This window comes from Plectropomus leopardus, chromosome 3 (genome assembly GCF_008729295.1).
Source record: "Plectropomus leopardus isolate mb chromosome 3, YSFRI_Pleo_2.0, whole genome shotgun sequence".
NCBI lineage: Eukaryota > Metazoa > Chordata > Actinopteri > Perciformes > Serranidae > Plectropomus > Plectropomus leopardus.
The window spans coordinates 10,748,131-10,774,119 of NC_056465.1; the positions used below are offsets into that span (position 1 = coordinate 10,748,131).

At 38.6% G+C, this 25,989-nt stretch overlaps 2 protein-coding genes across 5 annotated transcripts in view; both read right to left on the reverse strand.

The window, feature by feature from the left end:
* Positions 1 to 476: 476 nt before the first annotated feature.
* On the reverse strand, positions 477 to 18,036 carry meltf (melanotransferrin). 2 transcript variants are annotated; one of them, XM_042483751.1, is made up of 16 exons: positions 15,803 to 18,036; positions 14,935 to 15,089; positions 13,298 to 13,397; positions 12,333 to 12,518; positions 12,078 to 12,234; positions 10,871 to 10,938; positions 10,564 to 10,748; positions 10,290 to 10,455; positions 10,018 to 10,160; positions 8,626 to 8,722; positions 8,337 to 8,531; positions 6,923 to 7,076; positions 5,933 to 6,000; positions 5,664 to 5,851; positions 4,313 to 4,505; positions 477 to 3,079 (listed from the first exon to the last, which is right to left on the reverse strand). In XM_042483751.1, the coding sequence occupies exons 1-16, from the start codon at positions 15,849 to 15,851 to the stop codon at positions 3,012 to 3,014; spliced, it is 2,172 nt and encodes a 723-aa protein (XP_042339685.1). In that variant the 5' UTR covers positions 15,852 to 18,036; the 3' UTR covers positions 477 to 3,011. The 2 variants fall into 2 exon arrangements, with proteins under 2 accessions (XP_042339685.1, XP_042339684.1); XM_042483750.1 differs by lacking the exon at positions 15,803 to 18,036 and having other exon boundaries at positions 14,935 to 15,449.
* A 1,762-nt stretch (positions 18,037 to 19,798) lies between these two features.
* LOC121964149 (disks large homolog 1-like) overlaps positions 19,799 to 25,989 on the reverse strand; it is a 136,926-nt gene continuing 130,735 nt past the window's right edge. For all 3 annotated transcript variants that reach the window (XM_042514371.1, XM_042514381.1, XM_042514374.1), the window contains 2 exons: positions 25,368 to 25,459; positions 19,799 to 23,667 (listed from right to left, as the gene is read on the reverse strand). In XM_042514371.1, coding sequence (XP_042370305.1) covers positions 23,561 to 23,667; positions 25,368 to 25,459 — 199 coding nt within the window. In that variant the 3' untranslated portion in view covers positions 19,799 to 23,560. The remainder of the gene's footprint in view (positions 23,668 to 25,367; positions 25,460 to 25,989) is intronic.

The following is a 25,989-nucleotide window of genomic DNA, read 5'->3' on the forward strand; positions in this document are numbered from 1 at the left end:
TACATCCATCTCTGGCCAGACTCGTATAATGTGTCTGGTGAAAAGGACTTTAATAAAAGGTGTTAATTGTTTTTTTTTTTTTGTTTTTTTTTGGTGAAATGTGAATGCTTGACACACATTTTCAAAAAGCAGCACAGTGGATCTATACAATAAGCAGAGTTTCAGGGTGAGCACCCAAGATTATTGTCACCAATTCAGTATCTGACCAAAATGTCTCCCCTTTTGCTCCTGAGTTATGGTGCAGTGTAGTGGCTAGAAAGGTGCTTTTACAGAACATTATGATGTCACAGTGACATTGACCGTTGACCTTTTGGATATAAAATGTCAATATGTTATCTATTAGACATTTGTGTGAAACTTTGTTATAATTTTGTGGGGTCACAGTGACCTTTTACCACCAAAATCTAAGTTCAGTCTTGAGGTCAAGTGGACGTTTGTACCAAATTGAATAAAGTCCCTCGTGACATTCATCAGAATTCATCTGAATGCATTTTATAAAGCCTTTATTTCATTTGAACAAGCACAGAAAACAGCTTAAGACAGCAGCTTTATGTAGCAATACTTGTGCAGACTCACTGGCCTGGCAACTAAATATTAGTTACATATGACATCATTTCACAAAGAAATAAATCTCTATCAGGAGGAAGAGAAGGGGTTCTATTCTGACAGCATGAGTCAGTACATATTCACTGATATGGCATCTGAACTTCATATAAAAATAAATCTCTCAACGTAGGAAAATACACATCCAATCAACTAATTAAACCAGGAAGCAGCATCAAGCAGCAGGTAGTACAGTGGATATGACCCGAACGGGATAGTTAAAGTCAGAAAGAGATGTTTGTGGAGTGAATTGTTTGGATTAGAGCAGTGGTTCCCCACAGAGGGGTCCATGAGGGAATTCCAAGGGCTCCCCAGAAAAACAGAGAGCAGTTTTATTATCTAATTTACTATAAGTGAGCCCAGTATGAGTAAGAGTTGCAAGAGTGACTATTCTGATCACACTTGACTGTAGTTGAACTGTAGAATTCTGGTCTTAATCCTCTCGAAACAAACAAACCTTTTCAAATGGAGGTCTCTGAAAACAAATCTTATCACATGGGGGTCCGTGACATAATATATATCAATTTAGATGTCCTCCAAATAAAAGGAGTTGAGAATCACTGGGTTAGAGAGCATGAGTGCAGATTATTTGACTCACAATAGTCTATTATAAACATTACTTTCTTTAAACTACGTTACATTCATTTGACACTCTCGCATGACTAAAGATAGCAAGCCACAAACATTCCCACACCAGAAAGAAGTCAATTTACTTACTTCATATCAAAATTCAAAATGCAACCCTATTTGACTGATCATGACAAACAAAAACTCATTCATTCCCCAGCACAAACCACAGGATGTTTACTTTGTGCTCTCCCCAAATCGGATGGCACCTGACCCGTGTGTCAGAGTGACCCACTCTATTTGTGTCTGCATGTTTGGATTGAAATGCTAAAAAGGTTTAAAAATGGCTGCAGGCAGGAGATATCAGCTGCTAAAGCAGTTCCCATCAATAGTCAGCAATTTTAAGAGAACAATTGGGTAGATTAAATACATAATTTACCTTCTTGATTTTTAGGTATTTGAGGAGAAAACATGGAGCAGACAGCCTGTGGACAAACACTCAGCCACTCATCATCACACTATCCCCAGCACAGCTTCGTGTGGAGATAACACTAGTGCATATTCACTGATATGGCATTAGCTCATAGTAGAAACACAGTCTAAACTAAGGGAAGGTCGTGTTGTTTAGGTAGTGCACACAGAGCAAGAGGCAGCAGGACAGAACAGAACAGCAATTTGACCTCTATAGTCACATTACAAATTAATTTAAAAAAATTAAAAAGAAAACCAAAGGAGCCGATCTGGGGTCAGTTAGAGCAGGTCTGGATCAATTTTAAAGGCACTGGGGTGGAAAAGCTTTAAGGTCAGGGTAAGCTCAGCTAATAGACCTATTGATAATTTCATCTCAGCAAAACAGTGAATAAGGGACTGCTCTTTATTTATCAGAGGAGGGGGCTGGCTGGGGTGTGACTTTGTATTTCTTTTAGGTTTTTTTAGCCTCCCCAAAGCATAAATTAGATGTTAGATATTTAAACTGTATCTGCTGATGTTTAAAAGTGAAAAGTAAAAGACCAAATCCTGGAGTTGAAAAAAGGCTTGGTTTTTTACTCTTGTCGTGCATGCTGGTTAGTTTGTGCAAACAATTTCTTTTGCACCCATAAATAACGAACAGTCCCTAAGCAAAATGCGACACAGAGGGTCTGGTCACTGATCTCAAACTTACACAAGGCAGACAGTAGTGGTAAAGTCATCCAGATCTTATCAGAGACTGTAGTAAACTAGAAATTACAACGTTATTTCATGTGCATTTAAAAATCAGATTGTCTGTTCTTTATAAAACTAGCTTTGGAGAGACAGGCGTGCACAACCCACTAGAGCAATGTAACAGGTGGCAGCATACACACTGATATGGCAGCTCACCTTCAGTAAACAAAGTGGCAGCAACACCTTCTCTCATCATGTCTGATTCACACGGGCTCAAAGTCCTATGCCAACTAAACTCTCTTATCTGCTACAAAACAGGAGACAGTGTGCTTCATTTCATCACCAGCACTGTTTAAATCCAAAGGCAGTTCCATCACGCTGTCTTCTCGTGTATTACCCCACAAAATTTCCAAGTACTTTAACACACAATCAGGTAGAAATTATGCAATTTTAGAATTAACAATACAGATTCAGGGATAGAAGGGTGTCTGGAAAAGTAGGGCTAAACTGGACTGGAGTAAAGCTATGATGGGTGATTCGAAAAAGGTTTAAATCTGAAGATTCCCAGACAGGGGCTAGACATGAAGAGAGTAAAGACACAGGAAGAGATACAGGAAAAGTAAAGCGTTCAGAGATAAGGAGTAGAGAAAAACAGGAGATGAAGGGAGTAGAAGAGGAGGCTGGATGCCTGTGTTAAATTACATCCACAGGTTGGTCAGTGTGAGGCTGAACAGGGCCAACAGCAGCAGTAATCCCGAGGACATCACTGTAAGAGGAAGATACATTTGGAAATATTAGGGAGGTTGCAAATAAGAAAAAAATGGAAATCAGCATCATCAATCTGTCCATAATTTCTGAAAACTGACAATGATCAATGTCATCTTTGCACTCAAACATTTTTTAAAATATCCCTGTATGCCCAAGGGACTGCTACATTACTCATCCATTCTTCAATTATGTCATGGTTTGTATCTCAGACACCTCTGGCTGGATTTTGATGAAACATGGAGACTAGAGAGAAATATTCACATCAAAACAAGATGACATCATCATGATTGAGCTGTAGCCTACGAGCAGTTGCTGTGCTGTAATATGGGACGACTGAATATTAGACAGTGTTTAGCTACCAGAGTTTGACTTTTTGGGAGAAATTATTTTTTGTGTCTTGCCAAGAATTAGCTTAATACCATTTAAAGTTGAAGCTGATGGTTAGCTTTGCTTAGCACAAAGACTACAGTTAGCCCGGCTCAGTCCAAAGCATGAGTGTCGAGTCTGCTCTCAAGACCACATTCCTGAGGTCTTCTCTCATATCTTGTTGGAGGCTCCTGGCTACTGATTCCAGATCAGTTTTACAGACCGTCCGTGCCACAGTACGCTAACAGAAACTTCACTTACAGCAAGTCACTAGCCAGCTACCTCTGCTAACATTAGATAGCAGTATGTCCGCCAGGATTAGATAGCAATGCCTCTGCCAATGTCACCATAATAAGATTTGATTTCTTGAACAAGGCTTTATTTTCAGACTCTGTCTTGACTCGGCCTTGGACTTGACTTTAAGTTAGTCTTAAACACAGCACTGGTCCAAGGTGTAAGATCTGCCTACCAGCATCTCTAAAACTAACCAATTAACAAATGTCTTGTGTGTTTAATCTAACTGGTTTCCCTGTTTTTAAGTCTTTAAGCTAAGATAAACTAACCAGCTGCTGGCTGTAGTTTCATATTTGGTGTGCAGATATGGGGGTGGTATCAATCTTACCATCTAATATTTGACAATAAAGTAAATTAACTTACCCCATGAATCTGGCATATTTGTTCAATTTAGATTTATGTAATTGGTAGTTGTTCATATTGCGATTGTCATGGCCAAAATAATTTGGGTTTTCAACTGAACTTTAATTGCTTTGCATCATACTCCTACTGAGGTCAAATATATTTCAATCATTGAAAACAGTCACTGTAAGTGACAATGGAGTGGAAGCAATGATTTTTTTGTTTTTACCTGCACTCGATGAGTTACACTCCATGTTGACCAGTGAGTCCATGTAGCCCTGGCCCAGCCACTCCTCGTAGGTCTTTCTTTCAGCAACGCCCACAAGACGAACAGTGGAGTCTTTGAAGATGAGATCTGTGCCCTCGTAGGCCTGCGAGTCAAACATCCTGAAACCAGTACCCGTATCACTGCCGAAATATTCCTATAGGGAAATGGACAAACGAAATAAACACCAAAACTGACACTACTGATTTCCTAAACTCTTGTTAGCCATTCCTGTGAAATCCATTCCTATGAGGACCATTTTATTTATGAGCATTTTTGAGTGGAGCATTTAATTTCTGATGGGCTAGTGTTAACACTTATAGTGTCGTATTTTGTATTTTATTTATTTCATACACTTTCGAAAGTATTGTTTGTATTTTTGTGGGAGTACATACACCAAGGAAGAACGCATACAAGGAAGGAAATGTTCAGTGTTTTAACAGGAAGTATAGCACAGGCTTTATTTCACATAATTATGCAAGCTTTACTTTCTTTTCTTTCTTAACTTCTCCCTGAAAAGGGAAATTATGCTGAAACATAATCCCAGGAAATGTGGTTCTTGTTCACCAACACAACAGTGACAAAGACACAACATAGTTAAACACAAAATTGTCAAATACTGTTGTCTCGTCAGTGATTTCAGCATCTGACACAAATGCCAAAAGCTACCTTTTGCAGTGGTATGATATGCTGCTAGGTGGTGTAAGTTTGTAACACAGCTGGAAGGAACTTTTCGCAGTGTGACAGTATGCTTTGCAGATGGGCGGCGGCAGTTCATAATGTAAAACCAGCCCAGTGCTCGCTTCCTGTATGAGTGTAGAGCCAAACCATTGTGTTTATTTCTAAACCCAACCATGTGCTTTTGTTGCCTAAACCTAACCATATGCTTTTGTTGACACCTCAGCGTCTTGGAATGTCATCAGAGGAGGATTCCTAGAACATAATATGTGGAGATGACAGTCTACTGACAAAGCGGTAATATGTGATGACTTGGGATGAGAACATGTTGGTTCATCTATCTATCAAAATGTAATTAAAACATTTACTCACCATATCTATATTTGTCTTTTGGATTTGACTTTACAATAACATCACTTATTTTAACACTTATTGGCAGCAAAGTGTGATTTCACAGATGTCAGAGCATCTTTGAATGAGGTACCAAATTCTTGAATCTCATATAATACTAGCATAAATTTACCAGTGCGTCTTTTACTGTGAAATGTTCACCTACTTTATTCCAGTTTCAAGTCTCTTCATGTTGGTAGCTTACAGCCTCACACTCATTACTAGTAGAATAGACGTATGAACACACCTGTGCACGGTCCAGGAGTCCAAAGATGGCATGGATGTTAGTGTCGGGCCGAACCATCACAGCGTGGGAGGGGACTCTGGCCAGGTTACAGTGTTTATAATCGGAGACCTCGGCTTTAGTGTCCTGAGAACAGAGCAGCTGGAAGTCTCTGGACATGAGACCTGTTGTCCACGACTCACCAGAGTTACCTGAACACACAAAGTGAGGTGTTTATGTCCTGCAAATGATGAGACCCTTTGAAGGAGAGCACTCTGAGTAACTTGTCTTACCATCAGTGTTTTGTAAGACAGTAGAATGCTTCACAAAAGCCACCTCTCCATCTCCCTTTGCCAGACACCTGAATGGACAGACAGATAGACACATGTAGAGTGTGACATAAGTTCATGCCACTTTACTGAAAGGAATACAATTGCTAAGTTGGAAAAGCTATTTGGGCACCCCTGTTTTTAGAAGTTAAAATCATTTTTTCAGTGGAAGTTGCATGACTGACAGCGGAAGCGCTTTTTCAACTTGAATCATTGCTACAAAAGATGCTGCACAACAATATGTCTAATAAAAACTCACACTTTTTTTTTTAGAGATTATTTTTTGGGGCTTTTATTGCCTTTAATTGACAGGACAGTGAGAGTGTGAAAGGGGGAGAGAGAGAGGGGGAGACATGCAGTAAAGGGCCGAGGCCAGATTCAAACCCGCGGCTGCTGCAGTGAGGACACAGCATCTGTACATGGGGCGCTGCTCTATCCACTAACCCATCAGGCACCCCAAAAACTCACACATTTTTGAAGGAGACCTTTATTTTGAAGCCCAAAGTTAACTTAAGCAAGAAACATCCAATTACAGAGCTTTCAATTCTGTTATATGTGCTGCTAACAGGTCAAAATTAAAGATGAAAATTCCAGTATTGAGAAAACACAAATAACATTGTGCAGCTTAAATAAATTTACTTTTGGGTAATTTTTGATGATTCAGCAGCTTTGGTACTGTGTTTTTTTTGCCAAATTCAACCACAAAGTGTTTCTTCTTCTGCCTCTGAACGTCTTCTCAATGGCAACTGCGCCCAGAGGTCACAGGTATTGTTTGTTATATCCACTAACCATAAATACTACAGCATCTAGAGTAAGTGGATAAAACATTATATTTCAGAAAAAGTTGAAATTATCGAAACTGGTGTTTTAAGTTACTCTGAGGATATCGTGAAAGAAAAGGAAACAGGATTGTAAAGCGGGAAAAAACTCAAATGCAGGGGTTTGGGGTGTTACCTGAAGGCACCGTTGTATCCGTCATACAGGTCTTTTCCCTTCTCACATTTGTTCTGTCCTGAGCTGTCACCCACACATAGACCGCACAGGTTGCCGGGAAAACCGGGCTGGTTTGCACCTGGTACGCAGCTCTGCTTGAAGAACTCTCCCACCGCTACGCATCATGGGAAACAGGAAAATAGAAGGTCAAAGACACAGTCTGTGACCACAGTCATATAAAGTTTTCTGTGACTTTTGAGGAGCTTTGTCAAGTCGTCAAAAACGTGATTTTGAATTAGGCTACAAACTGCAGATTTTTTGACAGAACCTGTGTGGAAAACTGAAGAGCATGTCAGTAGACACCCCAACACTTTGATATGATTACAGACAATATTTATATCCATTAGGTTTGTTTATTACAGTGGAGTATGGCCAGTTGTAATTACGGCTTGGATGTTGGCACGAATGCAATTCAAGCTGTGCAAATTATTGTAATTATGCTCACTTCAATATGCAAGACTTCCAATTTCCTGGAAGTGCAATGCTAAATAGTTAATTGACAACAATCCATATATGCCTGAATTCCTAAGCTGTTCTGATTATTACTGTTCACTGACTGTTCACATAGTACACAAAGCCAAAAGTGACTGTAAAAAGCCATTAATGGAAAATGCAAAAATATACCATATCCTTAAGGCTTTGAGGCCTTTTACTTATTTATTCTGAATATTTTTTAGTTTCCTTTTATTTGCACTTGCCTGTAGCTGCTAAGTCAGCAGCAACTGTAGCAGCATGGCTATATGCTTTAGGCTCACCATTTGCACTATCACTGGTGATTTGTGAGGTGGATGTTACGTCAGTCTCTTGCTTGAAAAGTTACAAAAATATCTATTGTGGCTCACGATAATATCTGTACACTTGGAGTAACAATACAACTAATTGGCCAGTGTGTTTCATTTCTACATAAATGTTAGCTTACTAGGTCACCTTGCTGTTAAGGATAGGTGTCACACAGTTAGATTTAGCATTAGCTATAGCTCATATGACTACACAAGTATTCATGGGTAACATTTAGTCTATCATTAATGTTGTGTACTGTAAGTTAAATGTGCTGTACTTTTTTTTTAGCTCATTTAAATTTGCTGATGTCAGATTTATGCTGTTTTCAGATTAATTCTCTTTTTCTTTCATTTTTAAGATTTAATTGAATTGTTACTTAAACTACCAAACAATAATTTGGTGTTACCCTTGCAGTAACTCTAAGGACCCCCTTGGGGTCACGGACCCCCTGTTGTTTTTTTTTTTTTTTTTTTTTTTTACAGAGTCTTACATTTTATCGAGTTTCAGTATTTGACCACTAGATTTGTATCAGTTCTGGCTTCCCTAGCTCACACTTCTGCTACACACACACACACACACACACACACACACTGACCTTGGGGTATCTGACACTGCTTAGGGGTGATCAAGCCTCTCTCTATCAGCGTTGCCACGGGAACGTTCCAGCCAGCTGTGCGACCATATCCGGTGTGACAGGAGCGACGGCCACGCAGGTTGTCAAGGTTACGGATGTCAGTAGCACTCTTTTTCACCACCGCGACTGCATAGTAAATGGCACCATCACGGTCGTCTAGAAAAAAGAAAAAAAACAACTGTATCTGTGGTCTTCGAGACAAGAATGTGTAACTTTGTTTGTAAGAGTCTGAATGTGTTTGTGTTTTTACTTGTGTAGCTTTCGCCGGTAGCGGGGACCAGGCCGTACTCTTTGCCTGCTGTGTAGATGTAACCTCCGTCCAGAGTGATGGCGTCAGCCTCGTTGTTCTACACAAACAAGAGAGCAGAGATTACGTTGCCTGAACAACTGGAAAAAAGCCATCAGTTGGTGTTAAAAATTTCAAGTCAAGACCAACAAGTACCAAGTGAAGTCCAAGTCCGAAACAATGCATTTCTAAACAGTTTATAATGTACCTTTTACCAAATTAATTTTTAAACAGGGTAACTAATGACAGAGTTAATTTAATACATTTACAGAAATAACTATAATTACCGCCATACAGTTGTGTACCTCTGAGCAGTTTATATCTATGTCTGTGAAAATGTGGATGCTTCAAACATATCTTCCCCTCGGCAGCACAGAAGATTTATACAATCAGCAATCACCAATTCAGTATCTGTCCAAATGTCTCTCCTTCTGTTTCAGAGTTAAGGTGCTGAATAATGACCAGAAAAAAGTGTTTTCAAAACACATACCTCTATAATATCACAGCGACACTGACCTTTGACCTTTTGGATATAAAATGTCAGCACTTTATCATTATGTTGTATTAGACATTTCTGTGAAATGTTGTGATAATTAGCATATCAATTCTTGAGTTATGGCCAAGAACATTTTAGATGAGGTCACAGTGATGTTGAACTTTGACCACCAAATTCGAATCAGTTTATTTTTAAGTCCATGTGGACGTTTGTGTTAAATTTGAAGAAAATCTCCAAGGTGTTCTTGAAATATCATGTTCACAAGAATGTGATAGCACCGTAACCTTGACCTTTGACCACCAAAATATAATCAGTTCATTACTGAGTCCAAGTGGATATTCATGCTTAATTTGAAGAAAATCCCTCAAGGCGTTCCTGAGATGTCGTGTTAATGAAAACATAACATGGCGATATTGAAGCCAACGTCTGTCAGTCAGTCTGCCATTTTGGCCTACACTGAAATATCTGAACAATTATTGGATTGATTGCTACTGAAATTTGTACGGACATTTATTGTCCCCTAGAGGATGAATTCTTCTGACTTTGGTAATCCCCTGACTTTTCCTCCATCAGCAGGTTGACATTTGTGGTTATCAACTGTTTTCTGTCTGCCGGTCTATTCATAACTCTAGTCTGACGCTAGTCCAAGTCACATGACTCAGGTCCATACCTCTGTCATATCATATCTTTAATAATGAAATCTATGTGATGATCATCATCACAAATGTTTATAAAAACTCTCAGCCCATCTAAAAAAAATCTGGTCTCCATCAGACAATAGTATTTAATGTTTGAATTTGCACTGAATAAATGTTACTGCTGCTGTTTTTCATTCACTGGAAATAAGGAAAATCTGTTACCTTGATTCTCTTCATGCAGTCTGTCACAGAGTCCCCGTGGATGCACTTGATGACTGGAGTTAGACCTTTACGACTGAAGTTATCGCTCATGTCAGCACACTTCTGCTGCTCACCGCTGGACAATACACACCACCGCAGGACATCTGAGACATTTGTTGGGCACGTAGTAAAGGAGAAAAGAAAGATGAATGGATAGGTAGGTCACTCAGTTAACCAGAAAAGGTTACAGGGTTTACACAGAAACTACCAAGAAAGTGCCATTTTTGTTTCACCTTCAGGTTTACAGTCCATGGCTCTCAGAACATCATAATACAAGCGACCCATCCAAATCTTGGGGTCGTCTGACTCAGCCCCCAGAAACATGACAGATGACTCAGAAAAGAGTACAGTTCCTCCTCCATAAGATGCAGACGAAAACATGTTAAAGTTCGACTTCTCCTGCGGACAGAAAGTTGCTCTCAGTTAATCTCACAGTAATGTGACTAAACACACGTGATTGCTTTACTGTCTTAAAAAACTTTAGAGAAGCAGTCTCGTTTGACATACCAGGCCCTCCTTAAGCATGTTGAACACCACAGAGGGAGTGACGTGATTGCCAACCACAATCCCACGAAATGGGATGCGAACCAGATGGCATCTTTGCCAGTCAGAGATGGGAGCTCTGGTGCCATCGCGACACAACAGCTCGTAGTCCGATGAAACCAGTGTGTGTGCCCAGGCTGGGCCACGGCCTGGCAAAAATAATTGGTTAGCTAACATGCATGCTGACAAGCTAATAACAAAGAGGTGACCTTGGTGCTAGTTACTGTGATAACCAACTAATGACTGACTATACACTCAACTAAGGCATTACCATCAGTGTTATCCGCTACAGTTGTGTGTTTGATGAAGGCCACGTCTCCTGGACCTTGAGCCATACACCTACAGAGACCAAACAAACAAGAGGAGAAGTTAATAATTAAAGATGCAAACTAATTGCAAAATTTCCAATCAGTTGCTTGGAAAGTGTTCCTTAAATCCAGTTTTTCCAAAAATCCAGCTTGGGTCCATCAGTTTGTTACAGAATAAATATCTCAACAACTATTCCATGGATTGTCATTAAAGGTCCAATGTGTAGGATTTAGTGGCAACTGGAGGTGAGGGTACAGATTGCGTGTGGTGACCTATGGTGACAGATGGTGGTGATTGGTTTGTCTGTCTTGGACTACTGTAGACCACAATGGCAGACCTACTGTGTAGATATAAATTGCTAATTCGAAAGTAATGAAAACAATTCCTACTTTCAGGTGATTGTAAACTCATGAAAATACTTTAGCATTTCTGCCAATAGTTAGATCCCCCTAATTCTTCACACCTTTCCTTCAAATTTTGTCATACATTCATGGCTCCCAGGTGTTGAACCCTAAAAACTTTGATTCACCAACTGTTTCTTCAGTGACACCAGCTTCAGCATGCTAACATGCAAAATTAAGATGGTAAACATGGTTAATCTAAAACATGTTAAACAGTATCAGGGTAGCATTGTGAGGATGTTGCCCAGCTACAATTAGCATGTAGCTCAAATGTTAATTCATTCAGCTGTTTTGTAGTCCTTTTTTTAATGTCTTCATGCAACAAAACTTTCAAAAGCTGTAACACTGTATCCTAAAACAGCCCTGAAACTGGATTGTTAATGCTAACATTTCATAGTCAAAACAGCTTTTTTTCCCTTAATCATATCTAATTATGTATAATGTATGTATAATGTATGATGTATAATACAGTAAGCCAGTGGGACACAATACCAGTGTTATTGCACATTCATTTGGATATGATTGCATTATTAATAAAAAGTTATTCTTGCTGTAATTGATTCTGTAAAGTGTTTGTTATATAAAACATCTAAATATTTAAAAAGGAGCCATAGCTCAAATCTGCACTTATGCTGGTAACAGCAAGGGAAGCACTCTAGATAGATCTTAGAGTGGAAAACACAACATCCACTCCACATGTACAGTTCTGCAGAACTGAAACTTCCGCCTGTTTGTGTGTATTGTCAGTAGAGTATGAATGTGTATTACCTGAAAGCTCCTTCATAGCTGTAGTATCTCTCTTTGTCACTCATCTCACATTTGTGCCCTCCAGCACCGTCTCCTGCGCAGAGCTCGCACAGAGACGCAGGGTGATCAGGCTGGTTTGCACCGGGGACACAGCTGGCGTTGAAGAAATGTGCTAGACCTAAACAAACAAATGCACACGGCTCTCCAGCTTTCTGCATATACAGTGTCTATATATTTATGGATCTGTATGTATAAGTATGAATGTATGCTCCCTACCTTCTGGGATGTTGCAGCCCACCACAGACATGTAACCCTGGTCTATAAAGTATCCTAGAGGCATATTCCAGCCAGCTGTACGGCCTTTCCCGGTGTGGCAGCTCTTTTTTCCTTCCAGGTTGTTGATGTTGATGTCAGTGTTTGCTTTCTTCACCACGGCAACTGCATAGTAGGAGGCACCGGTACCTGAGACAACAACAGCACAGGTGTTAACATAAATATGACAGTAAGGTCTATATTGACACTTATGTATTGTATGACATGCTCTGGGATGTAACATCAAAGTGAAGACTACTGCTCCTGTTTTGAAATAGGGGGGGTTAACAGGTGTGATAACTGAATTAGATAACTACAGGCTATCCATATATATATATATATATATGTATATATATATAAACTCTGTTTGTTTACTTCATGGGGAGAAGTAACCACTCTCATGTCTGTACAATAAATACTATGCTACAGCCAGTCTCCACTTAGCTTAGCTTAGTTTAAAATTACAAATTGTTAATTATATACCATTTTGGAACATATTAAACAAATGCAATATGCTAATTAGTGATCTCAAGAGGTGCTTTTAGGTGAATTTCCAAAACTTTGGACTGAGCCAGGCTAGCCGTATCCCCCTGCTTCCAGTCTAAACTAGGCTAATCACCACGTCCTTCACCTTCATATTTAGTACAAAAATATGAGAGTGGAATCAATCTTCCCCTCTAACGCTCAGCTAAAAAGCAAATAAGCATATTACAAAATAGCAAACTATTTTTTTAAACTTTAAAAATTAAAACAGCACATAGTGGATGAGTTAGACATTCTTTCTGAAGTGCTAATTAAGGAGCAAAGGTTTAACTGCAATAAATCACTTTTTTTTAAATCACTGTTTTTCTCTCTGAATCACTACCTCTGTCTCTTTCCATATTTCTCTATTTGAAAGTCTCTTACAGAAAGACAAATACAAATCTTACGATCTTGCTTTGATTCACTGGCAGCTATCTTGAAAGAAGCGGTCTTCCCTAACTTGTAGATGTCACTTGCAAACATGGACAAGGCATCTGCTTCTTTTTTCTGCAGACACAGCAACATAAACAAAAACAAAACAAAAAGATTAGCTGTGTTTTAAATATCAGGGAGTTACAACGTAGACTCATGTGGGCAGCAAATTCAACTGTAGAACATTCTCTAAAGAATCACTGGTAGTTTCTGTGGCCTTGCAATGTTTTTGAAAATTAAGTGCAAGAGAAAATGTTCTGGAACCAAACAACCAAATCTTTCCTCTTTAAAAAAATGTAAATGTAGGAATAAAAATTTCCTTATAACATGGGCTACATAGGGAAATGACTAGGATTGGTTGGCACACAGCTATTTCTGGTCCCAGAAACAAAAATGTAACAGCAAAATGCTTGCTTTCTTGACCTGTACTTATCTACTATGAAAAAAAAAAAAAAAATTGGTGAAGATAACATTAAAGTTTGCAATTGTCAAAAGTAAAATAGCTGTCCGTGAACTGAACATATGAAACTGTGCTTGATGGAGATATTGGAAATGTGTTACTTCTAGTTAATAAACAGAAATCAGACACATTTCAGTATAATATCTGACACTATAATGAGTGATAAATCACTAACATAATTTCAACACAAAATTGGAAAAAATGTGAATTGGCATTGGTTGGCACAATTGGCAACCAATTGTAAAATTAAGACATGTAACTGTTATTGTATTTTGAGTGATCAAAACTATTTTAAACTTTTTAAAACAAAAATTAAACTGAAAGTTAAGTGTTATTGCTTTGGATGGTCAATGGCAAAAGTACTTACACAGTCCTACTGCTTAATTGCTTAATTTAAAAGAAAATAACAGATAGATATTCTATTAAATGTTCATGTTTTCTGGTTCTTCTTTGAATTAAATGTTCAAATTGGTTATTTTTTTTTGATTGCTTCAGTTTTCAGTAGCTATTACTATTTAACTGTATGCTTCATACAAATTGCTATTTTTAATGTTGTGCCTACCAACCCCATGATAGGACAGATTCATTCAAATGCATGACTAACTTTAATCATTATTCACCTTATTTTAGAAAACATTTGTGCACAATAACACAATTATTTGTAGCTGAGACCTTTCATTTGCTGGTGATTAAAATAATCTATCATAAATTAGGCCAGTGAAGTAGGCAGAGAGTGAAAAGTGTGCCAACCAGGCCATCTCCCTTATTATTCACACATTAACGATTATATTTCACGATAGTTCAACTTCTGGTAACTAGGACATCATGTTATCTGATCGGAAATCTTTAGTGTTGTCATAAAGAAATTAGCATGCTTTGTGCTGCCTGATATCACCTATTTACAAGTTAAGCAAGTTCCATGTTGTTCCTTGTTATCTGATGCCTGATTGTGTGTTCTGCCACAGTGTATTTTATAAGCTTTTAATCAGTCATCTGATATTGGGACTGATAAATGAAAAGATGACGGAATTAATAAGATACTTTAGAATGCAAGAGACTGAGTGATTTTATAGCTACGACTATAAAAAACAGTTACCCGACATGCTGAGTTCATTATTTATTAAATTAAAGCTCCTGTTATTAAAATCTGACCTGAAGTTTTTGAACGCAGCCCTCGATTGTCGGGCCTCTGACACAACCAAGGGATGGGCGGATGGACACGCTGGCGAAAGACTGTGACATGGCCTGACATTTCCTCTGCTCTGGATCTGAGATGGTGCACCATTTGATGGTGCTCTGGCCAAACACTGAGAGAGAGAGAGCGAGAGAGAGAGAGACGCACACACACGCAAACACACACCACAGACCAGTCATCATTCTTTTGTTAAACTATTCATATAAAAATCATCCTGTAATCTCATCCAACAACTATGATGGTATCCTGCAATGCGCACTGCTCTCTCTGCTTCAGTTCAGAAAGTGCTTCCCACCCCACAGTACCCCTTAAAGGGTCACATTGTCAATCTAATGAATAAGAAGATGGAAAGCATTATATTGTGAATTGGCTTCCTGAGGTTTCTTACTTCTTTATTTTATTTATTGTAAAATACTTGTGAGTTTTACCTCTACAGACCTTTGAAAACTAAAAATATTCAACCTGTGATGAGGAGTCATGAGTAGATGTTGCTACCCTTGCAAAAAAAGATTATGAAGCAGTGATATAGCACATCTAAAATTTCTGTTTTCTTATTAAGGCAACCATTTTTAGCTTAAGGACTTTTTTCTTTTGTTTTTCTTTTCTTTTGCCTGTATTTTCCTAAACCTCTGGGTCTTTCCAACCAGTTACTGACAAATTTAAATATGTTTTAGCCAACCTCTAAGACAATTACTTTTACATGGCAGCACAAAAAGACACAGAATAAGACATGACATATATATAATAATTCAAATAACAATATAACAAAACAACCAACATTTTGTGTAACCTTACAGTGGTGTAGTTTAAAAAATCAGCTCTTACCAGTTTGTAGTATCAGCAGTAGAGCTCCTGCTGTCCTCCACATGGCCATGGCCTTGTTCTCTCTTTCTCCCTCCTTTAGGTGAAATAATCTCCTTTCCCCTCTCCTCCACTTTATATGATGAGTCCTGAGTCAAAGTCCAGCCTCTATCTTTAAGACTCAAGTCCTCGAACTCAGAGGGGTTATATTTTTTAGTGATTTATAACTCTACATCTACGACACACCATAAAGGAGTCACAAGACTCTCAGCTCAGCCATCTGTATAGAGTTTATGAAGCGCGCCTCTCTACCTGGTCTGAGGCGTTTCTGCTGCCGCTGCTTGGCTGCAGGCCAAGGGCTGGACAGAGAGGTCTTTTGACAGCGAGAGAACCCCACCTCTGCTTTTCTGTGTGGTGCTTTTCCACTGATGGGAAAAAGGAAAGAAGGGATTCAGGCCAACACAGTGAGGCCGTTGGTCTCTGACTCACTACTCTGGTCACTGCAAGAAACAACACAGACTGAAGGTCTGTTTACCTGCTTTGGTTGCTAACTTTGACCTTGTCTCAGACTTTTAGACATTTGTCCTGCACAGAATATGTAGATGACGTCAGTTGTTTAAAGTTGCTGACACTGTAAACCAAGCATTTTGACCATGAAGTGGGTGTTCAGGTGGCTCAGGGGGCTAATGTACATGACCTGCACCGATGATATCCTGGGTTTGAATAAGGGCTGGGGCCTGGCATGTCAACCTGAACCAAAATTATCAACAAATGTAATTTATTCCCAGATTTGGAATGTAATAAAATAAATTTACTCACATGATACTAAGTACAGTTTTGAGGTACTTCACTTAAGTATTTCCACTGGAATGCACTTTTAACTCCACTGCGTTTATTTGATGGCTAATTGAAGATTTTACATAATAATGTACAATGGCTTATAAATAATGTTATAGACTAAACCTGACAGTATGTAAAATTGTTAGCCTTACTCTGACATCTATAACAGTAAAATGCTGCTTACACATTCTTGCATCAACAATACTAATCTAATAATATTACTTACATTTCTGTGCATTGAGTACTTTGCATTGGTCCGGGAAGCTGATACCATGTCCACATTTATTGGTGGACTTAAGCTCTCCTCTTTGATAAAGCATGTTGTTAGGGCTCAAGTTGGCCTTAAACCACCCCCTAGTGAGGCCAATACACTCCGCTGGGCAACTTCCTAAGACACACTGAGCTCCTCTCTCCTCCTCTCTGTTTGCAAAAGTTCATGTCCCATATTACTAACTTGGCATCCCTGGGGCTTTTGTGCTTTCTCGTCTTGCAGGTTTGTACAGACCAGGGTGCGCCTGGATCATGTGTTATAATTGTGGTCCTGCATGATGACTTCTGCTATTATTATCACTGATCTCTCTCCCTCTCTCACTTGCTCTTTTTCTCTCTCCCCATCTTTCTCTCTTTTTATTTTTTAAACTTTAAGTGCATGTGCTGATAATATTTTTAATTGACTAACATTTTGAATACAGGACTTTCACTCATAATGAAGTAATCACACTGTGGTATTGTGATTTTTATTTAGGTAAAAGATCTGAATACTTCTTCCACCACTGCTGATTTCCTTATTGAAAAAGGTCCCACATGCAAGGCTAAATGAGTCTCAATACATGTCATTAAAGCTTAATTACTTCAGGGCTCAAGACTCTGAGGGAGAGTCATAGATCAAAATGAAATCCCTGACTCTCCTAAAGAAAGATGGGGAGTGTAATTGTAGCAAGTAGCTATTCAGAGAGTTATATAACAAAAAAACAGGGTGAGTATTACTATGAAACGGAATGGGAGGCGCAGGATATGAGGATACATGATTGTGATAATAAAATATTCCTGCAGACATCTGGTCAAACACAGGAAGGTGGCCTAATCATAAAAATTTGTAATTGCACTGATTGTGCCTCCACATCCCTAATTTGGTAGTGAGCCAATAACGAACACTACCACATCATGGTTGATAGGAATAATAATACTTTTAAAAAATGTATATGAAGACAGTTACATCAGCTAATATCTCTGGTGAGACACTGCATTTCTAAATCAGTTAATTTAGTTATGTTATTGTAAATCTGACTGCAGAAACTGACACTGTTATCTGGGGAGTCAGATTACATTTTAAGCTGCTACCAAATTCACAGGACACAACGTGACAGAGTGAGGATGACACAGAGGCAACAGACAAACTGATGTGTTAGGAGGGGCTATTTTCTATTTCCAACCTTCAGCACCTATCACCTGACCTTGGGAATCTGCTATCACATATTTCTCTTTAAAAATGTGAATTTTATGAGCTATTTCACACCACAGTTTACATGCAAAGACTCCAACAGCAGCCATTCCTCGTGTGTGTCACAATGAAATGGAACTTCTCTTGTTTTCTAGTACAACAGGCTTCCAGAAAACCTATAAAGTCATTTTTATAATTCATAAGGATTTACAGCTCCTTTCACTCTCTAGTTTACTGCAGGAAATTAACCTCTGATTGTGACTACTTGAACCCAAGGACCGGATGAACTCAAGGAGAGTAATACTGTGAACTTTGATCGGACGCGTTTGAATGAGAAAAGCTGAAAAATCTGTAAAGATGATAATGGAATTGGGAATTGACCTTGATCAGAATTTTCTAAAAATATCTTGAAATCACTTAACCAGCATTTTCCTCCCAAGATGTTACCTTTCCCTTTATTTACTTGCATAATTTTCCTTTTATTTTAACACTCTTTTAATATATATTGCTTGAGCAATTTTTGTGCTCATTCAAATTATTTTACAGATCTGTCATTTTTGTAATAATTTCTGCAGGGTTTCCTGGAAAGAAAGCGTTCACTTGATACACTTTAGATATTTTAATTCTATTATGTACCAGTGCAACTGAGTCTCGAACTCAGTGCTCAGAAGTTTAAGCTGAAATATTTTTATGAACAAACACACGATTCAAGACATAATACAGTTCTCAATAATAATGATTAATGAATAAATATTTTGTTGTTTTTAAACTAAGCTTTTATTTAAAGTACATTACTTTTCTCTTAATAATTAATACCAAATATAAGAGTCTTTTTTCTAGGAAACCCATTACTTGATTTGCCTGCCATATATATATTCTTTGGTAATGAAAAGCTAAGAAAGGTTATATGATTATTATTATGTAATAATATCAATTTAATGTCACTTAATAATATTCCTAACCTGTAGATTACTCTCAACATTTTCAATTCTTAACACAAATTTTTAAGTGAAAACATGCTAAACTTTTTTATTCCTCCATTAGCATCTAATTAAGGAATTTCTTAAAACTTAGTACTGCGCTATATGCCCTACATGAGGTCTTCTTTTTTATGTAACTGCTGTCAGACGTGACCTCTTTCACATAAACTGACCAACAACCTGGTGCAGCATTGTGACTGATTAACTTGTGCAACAGAGAGTGAGAGTGTGTTACATACATATAGAGAGTGAAAATGGCGAAAAGGGTCAGAGAAATAAAGATGAGGAGATTGTTGAATATATGTGCACATGGAAGATCTGTGGGTGATATCTGGCACTTGTTCACCCAGTGTTGATGAGGCTACAGGAACGTTTCACCCTTTAAAGTGCCGCTAGCATTGTCATGGTGAGAATTTTAGATCATTGATGTTAGCATTTAGCTTGAGCCCACAGAGCAGACTCACAGAGTCACTCCATCTCATGGAAATGTTGCTGACTGCTATTTAACTGCTAAGAAATTTCAAAATAATAATAAAAAAATGTATTTTAAAAATCATTAAAGAGTCAGCAGATGCTTCACTTTCCCTGCCAAAAAGCTGGAGTCACCAAAAGACATCAACAAGCCTGCAGTAAAGGTGAAAGTAAAGGAAAATATATTCATATTTACAGGTTCTATATCACATTCACACACTCATACACATTCCACAACGCAAAAAAAGAATAATAATCTGTGGTAATTGGTCGAGGGATTTCAGTAAATCTCAATAAAGACTTTTATTTTTTTGTACCAAAATAGGCAGTTAGAGCAGGGATAAATATTATAATATGTTAGATATACTGTAGATCCATCTCTGTAATAGATTCTTTGCATCGGTGCTTTACTCTAACAGACAGTGGCATGGTCCCCAGGCTAAAACACACAGTCAGAGTCACAGAAAGAGTCCAGTTCTGTCAACTGACAACACCACTGGTTTACAGGATTCATAGAGGATTATAGATGGCAAGAAGTCATTGAGCTGGACATTCTGTGAGGAAATATTAAAGCTTTCAAAACACGTATGGTCAAAACTATTTATTATTTGGATCTAAGAGCTACTCTGTTGACAGAACGGTCTTTCTGGATGACCCTGGTCTCCAGTCAGCTTGGAGGAGTCGCCTCGGGGGTTGAGGGTGGAGATGGGTAGTGGGTAGTGGGTGGCTGACAAGGTCCATACAGAGGCTGTTTTACCAAAAGCATCTCGGTATTCAAATGTTACACTTGACTACATATGTCATGTTTTAGGTAAACCCCATTTGTGACTTCACTCTCTTTTCGCTCCATTTTTGGTCTCCATCAACTGCTGAAGAAAATATCTAGCTCTTTCGCTGCTAAATGCTCCAGTATATTTGACAGTTAGTCACTTACTGTGTCTGTGTGGTGCTAAGCAGGTGGTGTCAAGTGGGTTTTTAGAACTTTTTCACTGAAAACAGCTGCCTGCTGCTGCAAAACACACTATCGGAGCACTGAGAGTGAACCAAAATAGTGCAAAAAGTTGCGGGCCGTACAGCTAACCATTAAACTCAAACTTGCTATAAAGCTCTGTAAAGGCGAGGTGAGCTGCAGAGTCAGCTGATAATTCCCAGTTCACATTGCCATATTTTTTTCACATTGTCATTTGATTCATTGTTATTATAAAAATATTGATTATTGACACTTAAAGGGGAAAGCCAAATTGCTATTTTTTAAGTGCCTCCCAGCAGAAGGTTGTGCCTCCAAAGGTATTTTTGAGATCTCAAAAATGTGCACTACCTTCCTTGAAACATTAAATGTTTGCCTCACTACTAAAAGCGTTTAGCACATGTAAATTGGCCAGATAAAAAAAAGAATAGGACAATAAAACAGCTGCAGTGCTGAAAAAGACAAGGAGAGGAAAAGTTGTTTTTTAAGTTGCTGCAAGGTGATGATTTTTTTCCTTTTCTGTTTCTGTGTTCAGTTGAGTTAAAGTTTAATATGTTCTGCGACAGGTGTGTTCACCTCAGTCAACAGAAATGCAAAGCCAGTCGCGTGACTAACAGCCAGCATCGATAGGATACTTGTACCTTGAAGCTGCATGCTGTAGGCTGCATAAGGCGGGAAACCATGTTTCAAAATTTAAACATTTTTCTGAAACTGGATCCTTCTGGGCAGACTATAGTCATCTGTTTGGTCATGAAAACACCTTTGATGATGCAACCCATTGCTGTATAACAGGCAAAAACATAACAGTTTGATTGGCCACCATGTACCTGTACCACGGAGTGACGTACAGAGCACAAATGGAGCTAGTTTCAGGTGTTACTGATACACACTGAAGGCTCAAACTTATATATCCAGGAAAGTGTTGCAAGAGGATGTCTTTCATCACATAACAGTAACATGACATCCCGCAAATGGCCATAAGGGGTTCCTTGACCTCGTGAGCTCTCTCAAACCACCATAATAATCACTGACAGCTTAAAGAAAGGTAAGTATATCACTTCATAATACCAGAATCACTGGGATCTGTTCTGTCACCCAAAGATGCTTTTAAGAAACCAGCCCACATTAGTGCAACTACAGTAAGAAGGAAAGCTATAACGACAATGCTGATGATTATGATCGTGATGATAGTGTTGATGAAGAAGATGATACACTGTTTGATGCCGGAGTGCTCGACCAATGTCACACTGTGAATGTGGAGAAGGAGAGGAGGAGAGAGATGAAGGCATGAGACAGATAGGACGAAGAGGAAGAGGAGGAAGAAGAGGAGGGGAGGCAGAGAAGCCCGTGTTGGATGAAGACTTGGGTAATACAAGATTTTATATTTAAATGGAGGATCTGGGCCCATATTATTCAAACAGCTTCAAGTAAACTGGACTTAACACCCCCCCTTTTATAAAACATGAAAACTAAAAAACACTCTTAAACTCGTTTCAGCCAATCATTTGCATTGGATTTGAACATTCAATAGGATTCTACACTACCTTTCTTCTCTTTGTTTCTTGTGTTTATCAGGGTGCAAACAACAACAATGAAACCATCACTAATTTTGTTTGCCAACACTTTTCATGCATCTTCATTTGCAACATCCATTAATGTAGCACTAAATTAACATAGTTGTCTGTTTTCTCTGGTGTACCAACAACAACATTTTCTTTGCTGCTTCAGTTTAATTTTCATTTTCGCTAATGTTATCATACCATAGGCCATGGTAAAGGGTGTGCTACTCGGTTGGAAAGCGATGGCACTCGTGTTTACAGTGTCAGATACATTGGGTTCCTTGACTTTAAGCTTGTATTGCATAAAAAAAGACAATTTTTTTGTGTCCTTTTGTTGCAAATTTCCAGGAGCTTAGACACATGACATTGATGTCATTGTTTTTTACAATTAAAATTGACTTTAACAATTAAAATATCATATTTTTGCAGAACAAAATAACATTAAGTGAACTTTAAGCATTTTTAGTATTTAATGAATAGCGCACTTGTTCTGTAAACTCTTATCTCTGATTGAGTGTTACGACTTTGCACATGCGATCACTGTCGGGCTGCTCTTAAAGGTAACTCCTACACTCTGCCATAAACAGGAGTGAGACGCTTGATAAATGTGTCCTAACCTTTACTTTTAGCAAACTTAGCATAATTCTCTGATATTTGAGATATAAGGGCTCAGGGCTCCAAATGACTCCTAAGTCATTATGAGACTCCGTAATTTATTTATTTTATTTTATTTTATTTTATTATTTTATCTAATTTAGTTTTCTACTTAAGTTCTGATTGAGAATTTCTGCTTGTTATTAGAAATATCAACAAGAGTCTCAATCTTAGAAATCCTACATTTGTTTCGACTACTTTGGTGCTATGTCTCTAAACGATAATTGTTTAATTCTGACCCTTGACACCAAAATGTTGGGGCACAATTTATATTTTCAGCTCATATCTAAAGTCTGTAGTCTAAATGGGAAAGGAGGAGGAAGTAAGGGATGGGATATGAGAGAAAGATAGAAAAAGACTAAACAGGAGTGATGCCATGAGGAAAGACAGACAGACAGACTGGGAAGGAGATCAAGATTTTGTCCCAAAAACATGCTCTTAAAGCTACAGCGTGCAAAAGTCTGCCTCTTGGTGACAATATTATCATTACAAACCCATACATGAATGCATTACCCTTCGTTAATATGAAAACAACAACGACAACAACAATAAGAAGAACAATAATGAAATCAAATCAGATAATGGTACGTGTCGCCTTGATTTGAACCACCTCCTTAAACATTAAGGAACTGAGCTGTAGGAAGATCCACCAATAGGCTGCTGGACAGACATTAGCCCCTCCCACTTCAGGAAGTCGCAGTCCCAGATAGTCCCAGCCTCATCCGACTTTATGTGCTTGTGTAAATGTGTGTGTAAGTGTGTCATTATGTGTGTACAAGAGAGAGAGAGAGGAAGCAGGCTGATAATAGAAAATCAGAGACATAGGAAGTGTTGAAGGAGTGATGTGCGTAATCGTGTGTGTGTGTTTATTCAGAGGCGCTCCTTGGTGGGCACCCAGATGTACGGACCAGACTGCTCCTCAATGATCTGCTTTACCTGCGAATACACCTCCTCTAGAGACGAGCCCTGGACGATAGCTGCACACAAGAGAGGGAGCCAAAAATTAATATCCAAACAGAACATTCACCAAAACCTATTAACCCACAGCATGTGCAATTACAATCTCCATTAAAGGCGAAGTAACCTTTAAAGGTCAACGTCTATTTATTAGAGTGTGTGTTTGTGTATGTATGTTCTTTACACACTGGCTTCTTATGGGAAAATAAAGCGACGAATCTGTCCCCTCCTTGTAAAAATGCAACGTACTCTTTTTGAATCTCTTGTAACTGATTCACATAAAACTGTAACATGTAGGTACATTGCAATGTTTCATGTTCTGTTTAACAATGCTACTGCTTTTGTTAAAGGAAGGCATCAAAGTGAGAAGATTAATACAACTTTAATGTCTGTGAGTGATGGCTGGAGCTACAGCCAGGAGGTGATTAGCGTAGCTTAGAGTAAAGACGACAGACAACCTCCGTCTCAATTAGGAATGTCAACGGTTAACAGTTACTCGGTTGGGAATCTTTCGGACCTGTTACATACGTGGGTCTAGGGAAATATTTCCACTCTTTAGTTAACTTTATTCGGGTCTGTTAGGAGGTAGATAGATAGCACAGCAGCTCATTTGATGATTACAGCTAGAAAGGCCGTCCTGACCCAAAGGTGTTGCTGTGGAAACATTGTCACCTCCTCCAATCTCCCCCCCAAGGTGCCCAGTGAGTAAGCGGCTCAATTTTGAGCAGTAATACTCCCTTTAGCATCATTGACTATAGTATCACTGTTAGCTCTGTTACAACCATTAGCAGCGTCAGCACAGTTAGTGGTGCTAATATAGTTAACAATGCTAAAGGGGTTCTGCAGCTCAAAATAAAGCTGCTTTCTCACAAGGGCGACTTGGGCAGAGACAGGAGGGTCGGCATAATGTTTCCGCAGCAATGTGTTCTGGCTCTGGGACAGGGTTATCAGCCTATTGCCAAATGAGCGTCACTGCTAGCTGGACAATGTTAGCTTCCACCCAACCAGGGTGAGGCTCAGTAAAACTGAGGAACCAGAGGAGCCTGAAAGCTGGGCAGTGGACATGCCAACAGAGAATAAAATAAAAGTCAAGACATTTACATCACAAGACATGAAATTTTACCACCACAGTATAGATAGTGCTTCGACCTGCAGCACTAAAGCTCACTGGAGCAATGGAGTGCTGGATTAAAAGATCCGGCACTCTTGTACTTCCAGTCTTTTTTGCCTTAAAAATTAACAGATTCATTACTGTTCAATGGTGTGTTGACCTATAGGAAGCAAAATAATGAAAACTGACATAGCAAGCCCAAATATGTTTTATTTTTCTGTTCAAATTTTTAAAGTTCCCTGCTGCAACTACTTTTTCAAGAAACAACAATACATCCATCTGCCCACGACTTCTGTGCACCATCCCTGCTGGTTGTCTCACTGTGACAACAAGGCTCCAGAGAGTCACTGTGTCTGGTCGTTGTTTGCTAAGAGTTACAGCACATAGCTCTGAATAAAATAATAAATTGTCTTAATTTTTTTCTCTTATATGGATTAAACAAACAAGATAGCCTATGGTTAATGCGTATATTACATAATTGTAACATCACAGATTGACTACAGCTGGGGGACCTTTGTTGCCCAACTCACTGCTTTACATCTCTCTCTACACCTCAGCTGTCAAATAAAGGCTAAAAATATGTGTATGTGTTGTGCACTGGTAACTAACCAGTGAAGAACTCTGTGAACTCCTGCTCCAGTTTGACAGCTCTGTCGAAGGTCTTTCTCGCCTGCTCCTCAGTGAAACGCTTGTTCATCTCTCTGGAGAGACAGACAAGAGTTACAAAAGTCTAGATATTGAACAAAAACTCTCAGCAAACTCTTTGACCTCACTTATAAATTCAACAGTAGTCAAAAGATAACTTATTACACCAAAACAGCACCAACAGACTGTATTGAGTGACTAAAAATATAGCATTATCCAAGCCAGTGATCCTAGTGTATACTATTTATCTTACAATTAGATGCTCGTTATTCTCTGAGACTATTGTTTATCTTACCGTCAGTGGTACTTACAGGTTATTGCTGAAATTGCATGTAATGATTTAAGGAAATATTTTTTATATTTTTATATAGAATATTTCCAATATTACATACAGGATGTTGAGCTGACAAAAACAATCTGACTACAAGGTCCATTTAGTAACCTGAGTGTTCAACCACATGAAACTATCCTGATCAGCAGATAGGAGACTGGTCAGTGGTCATGAAACTGCAGATGTTTATTCCTCTAAGCACTTTTGGGATCTTCCATCCATGCTGTCTTGCTAAAGTTGAGCTTGAGAGGCGAG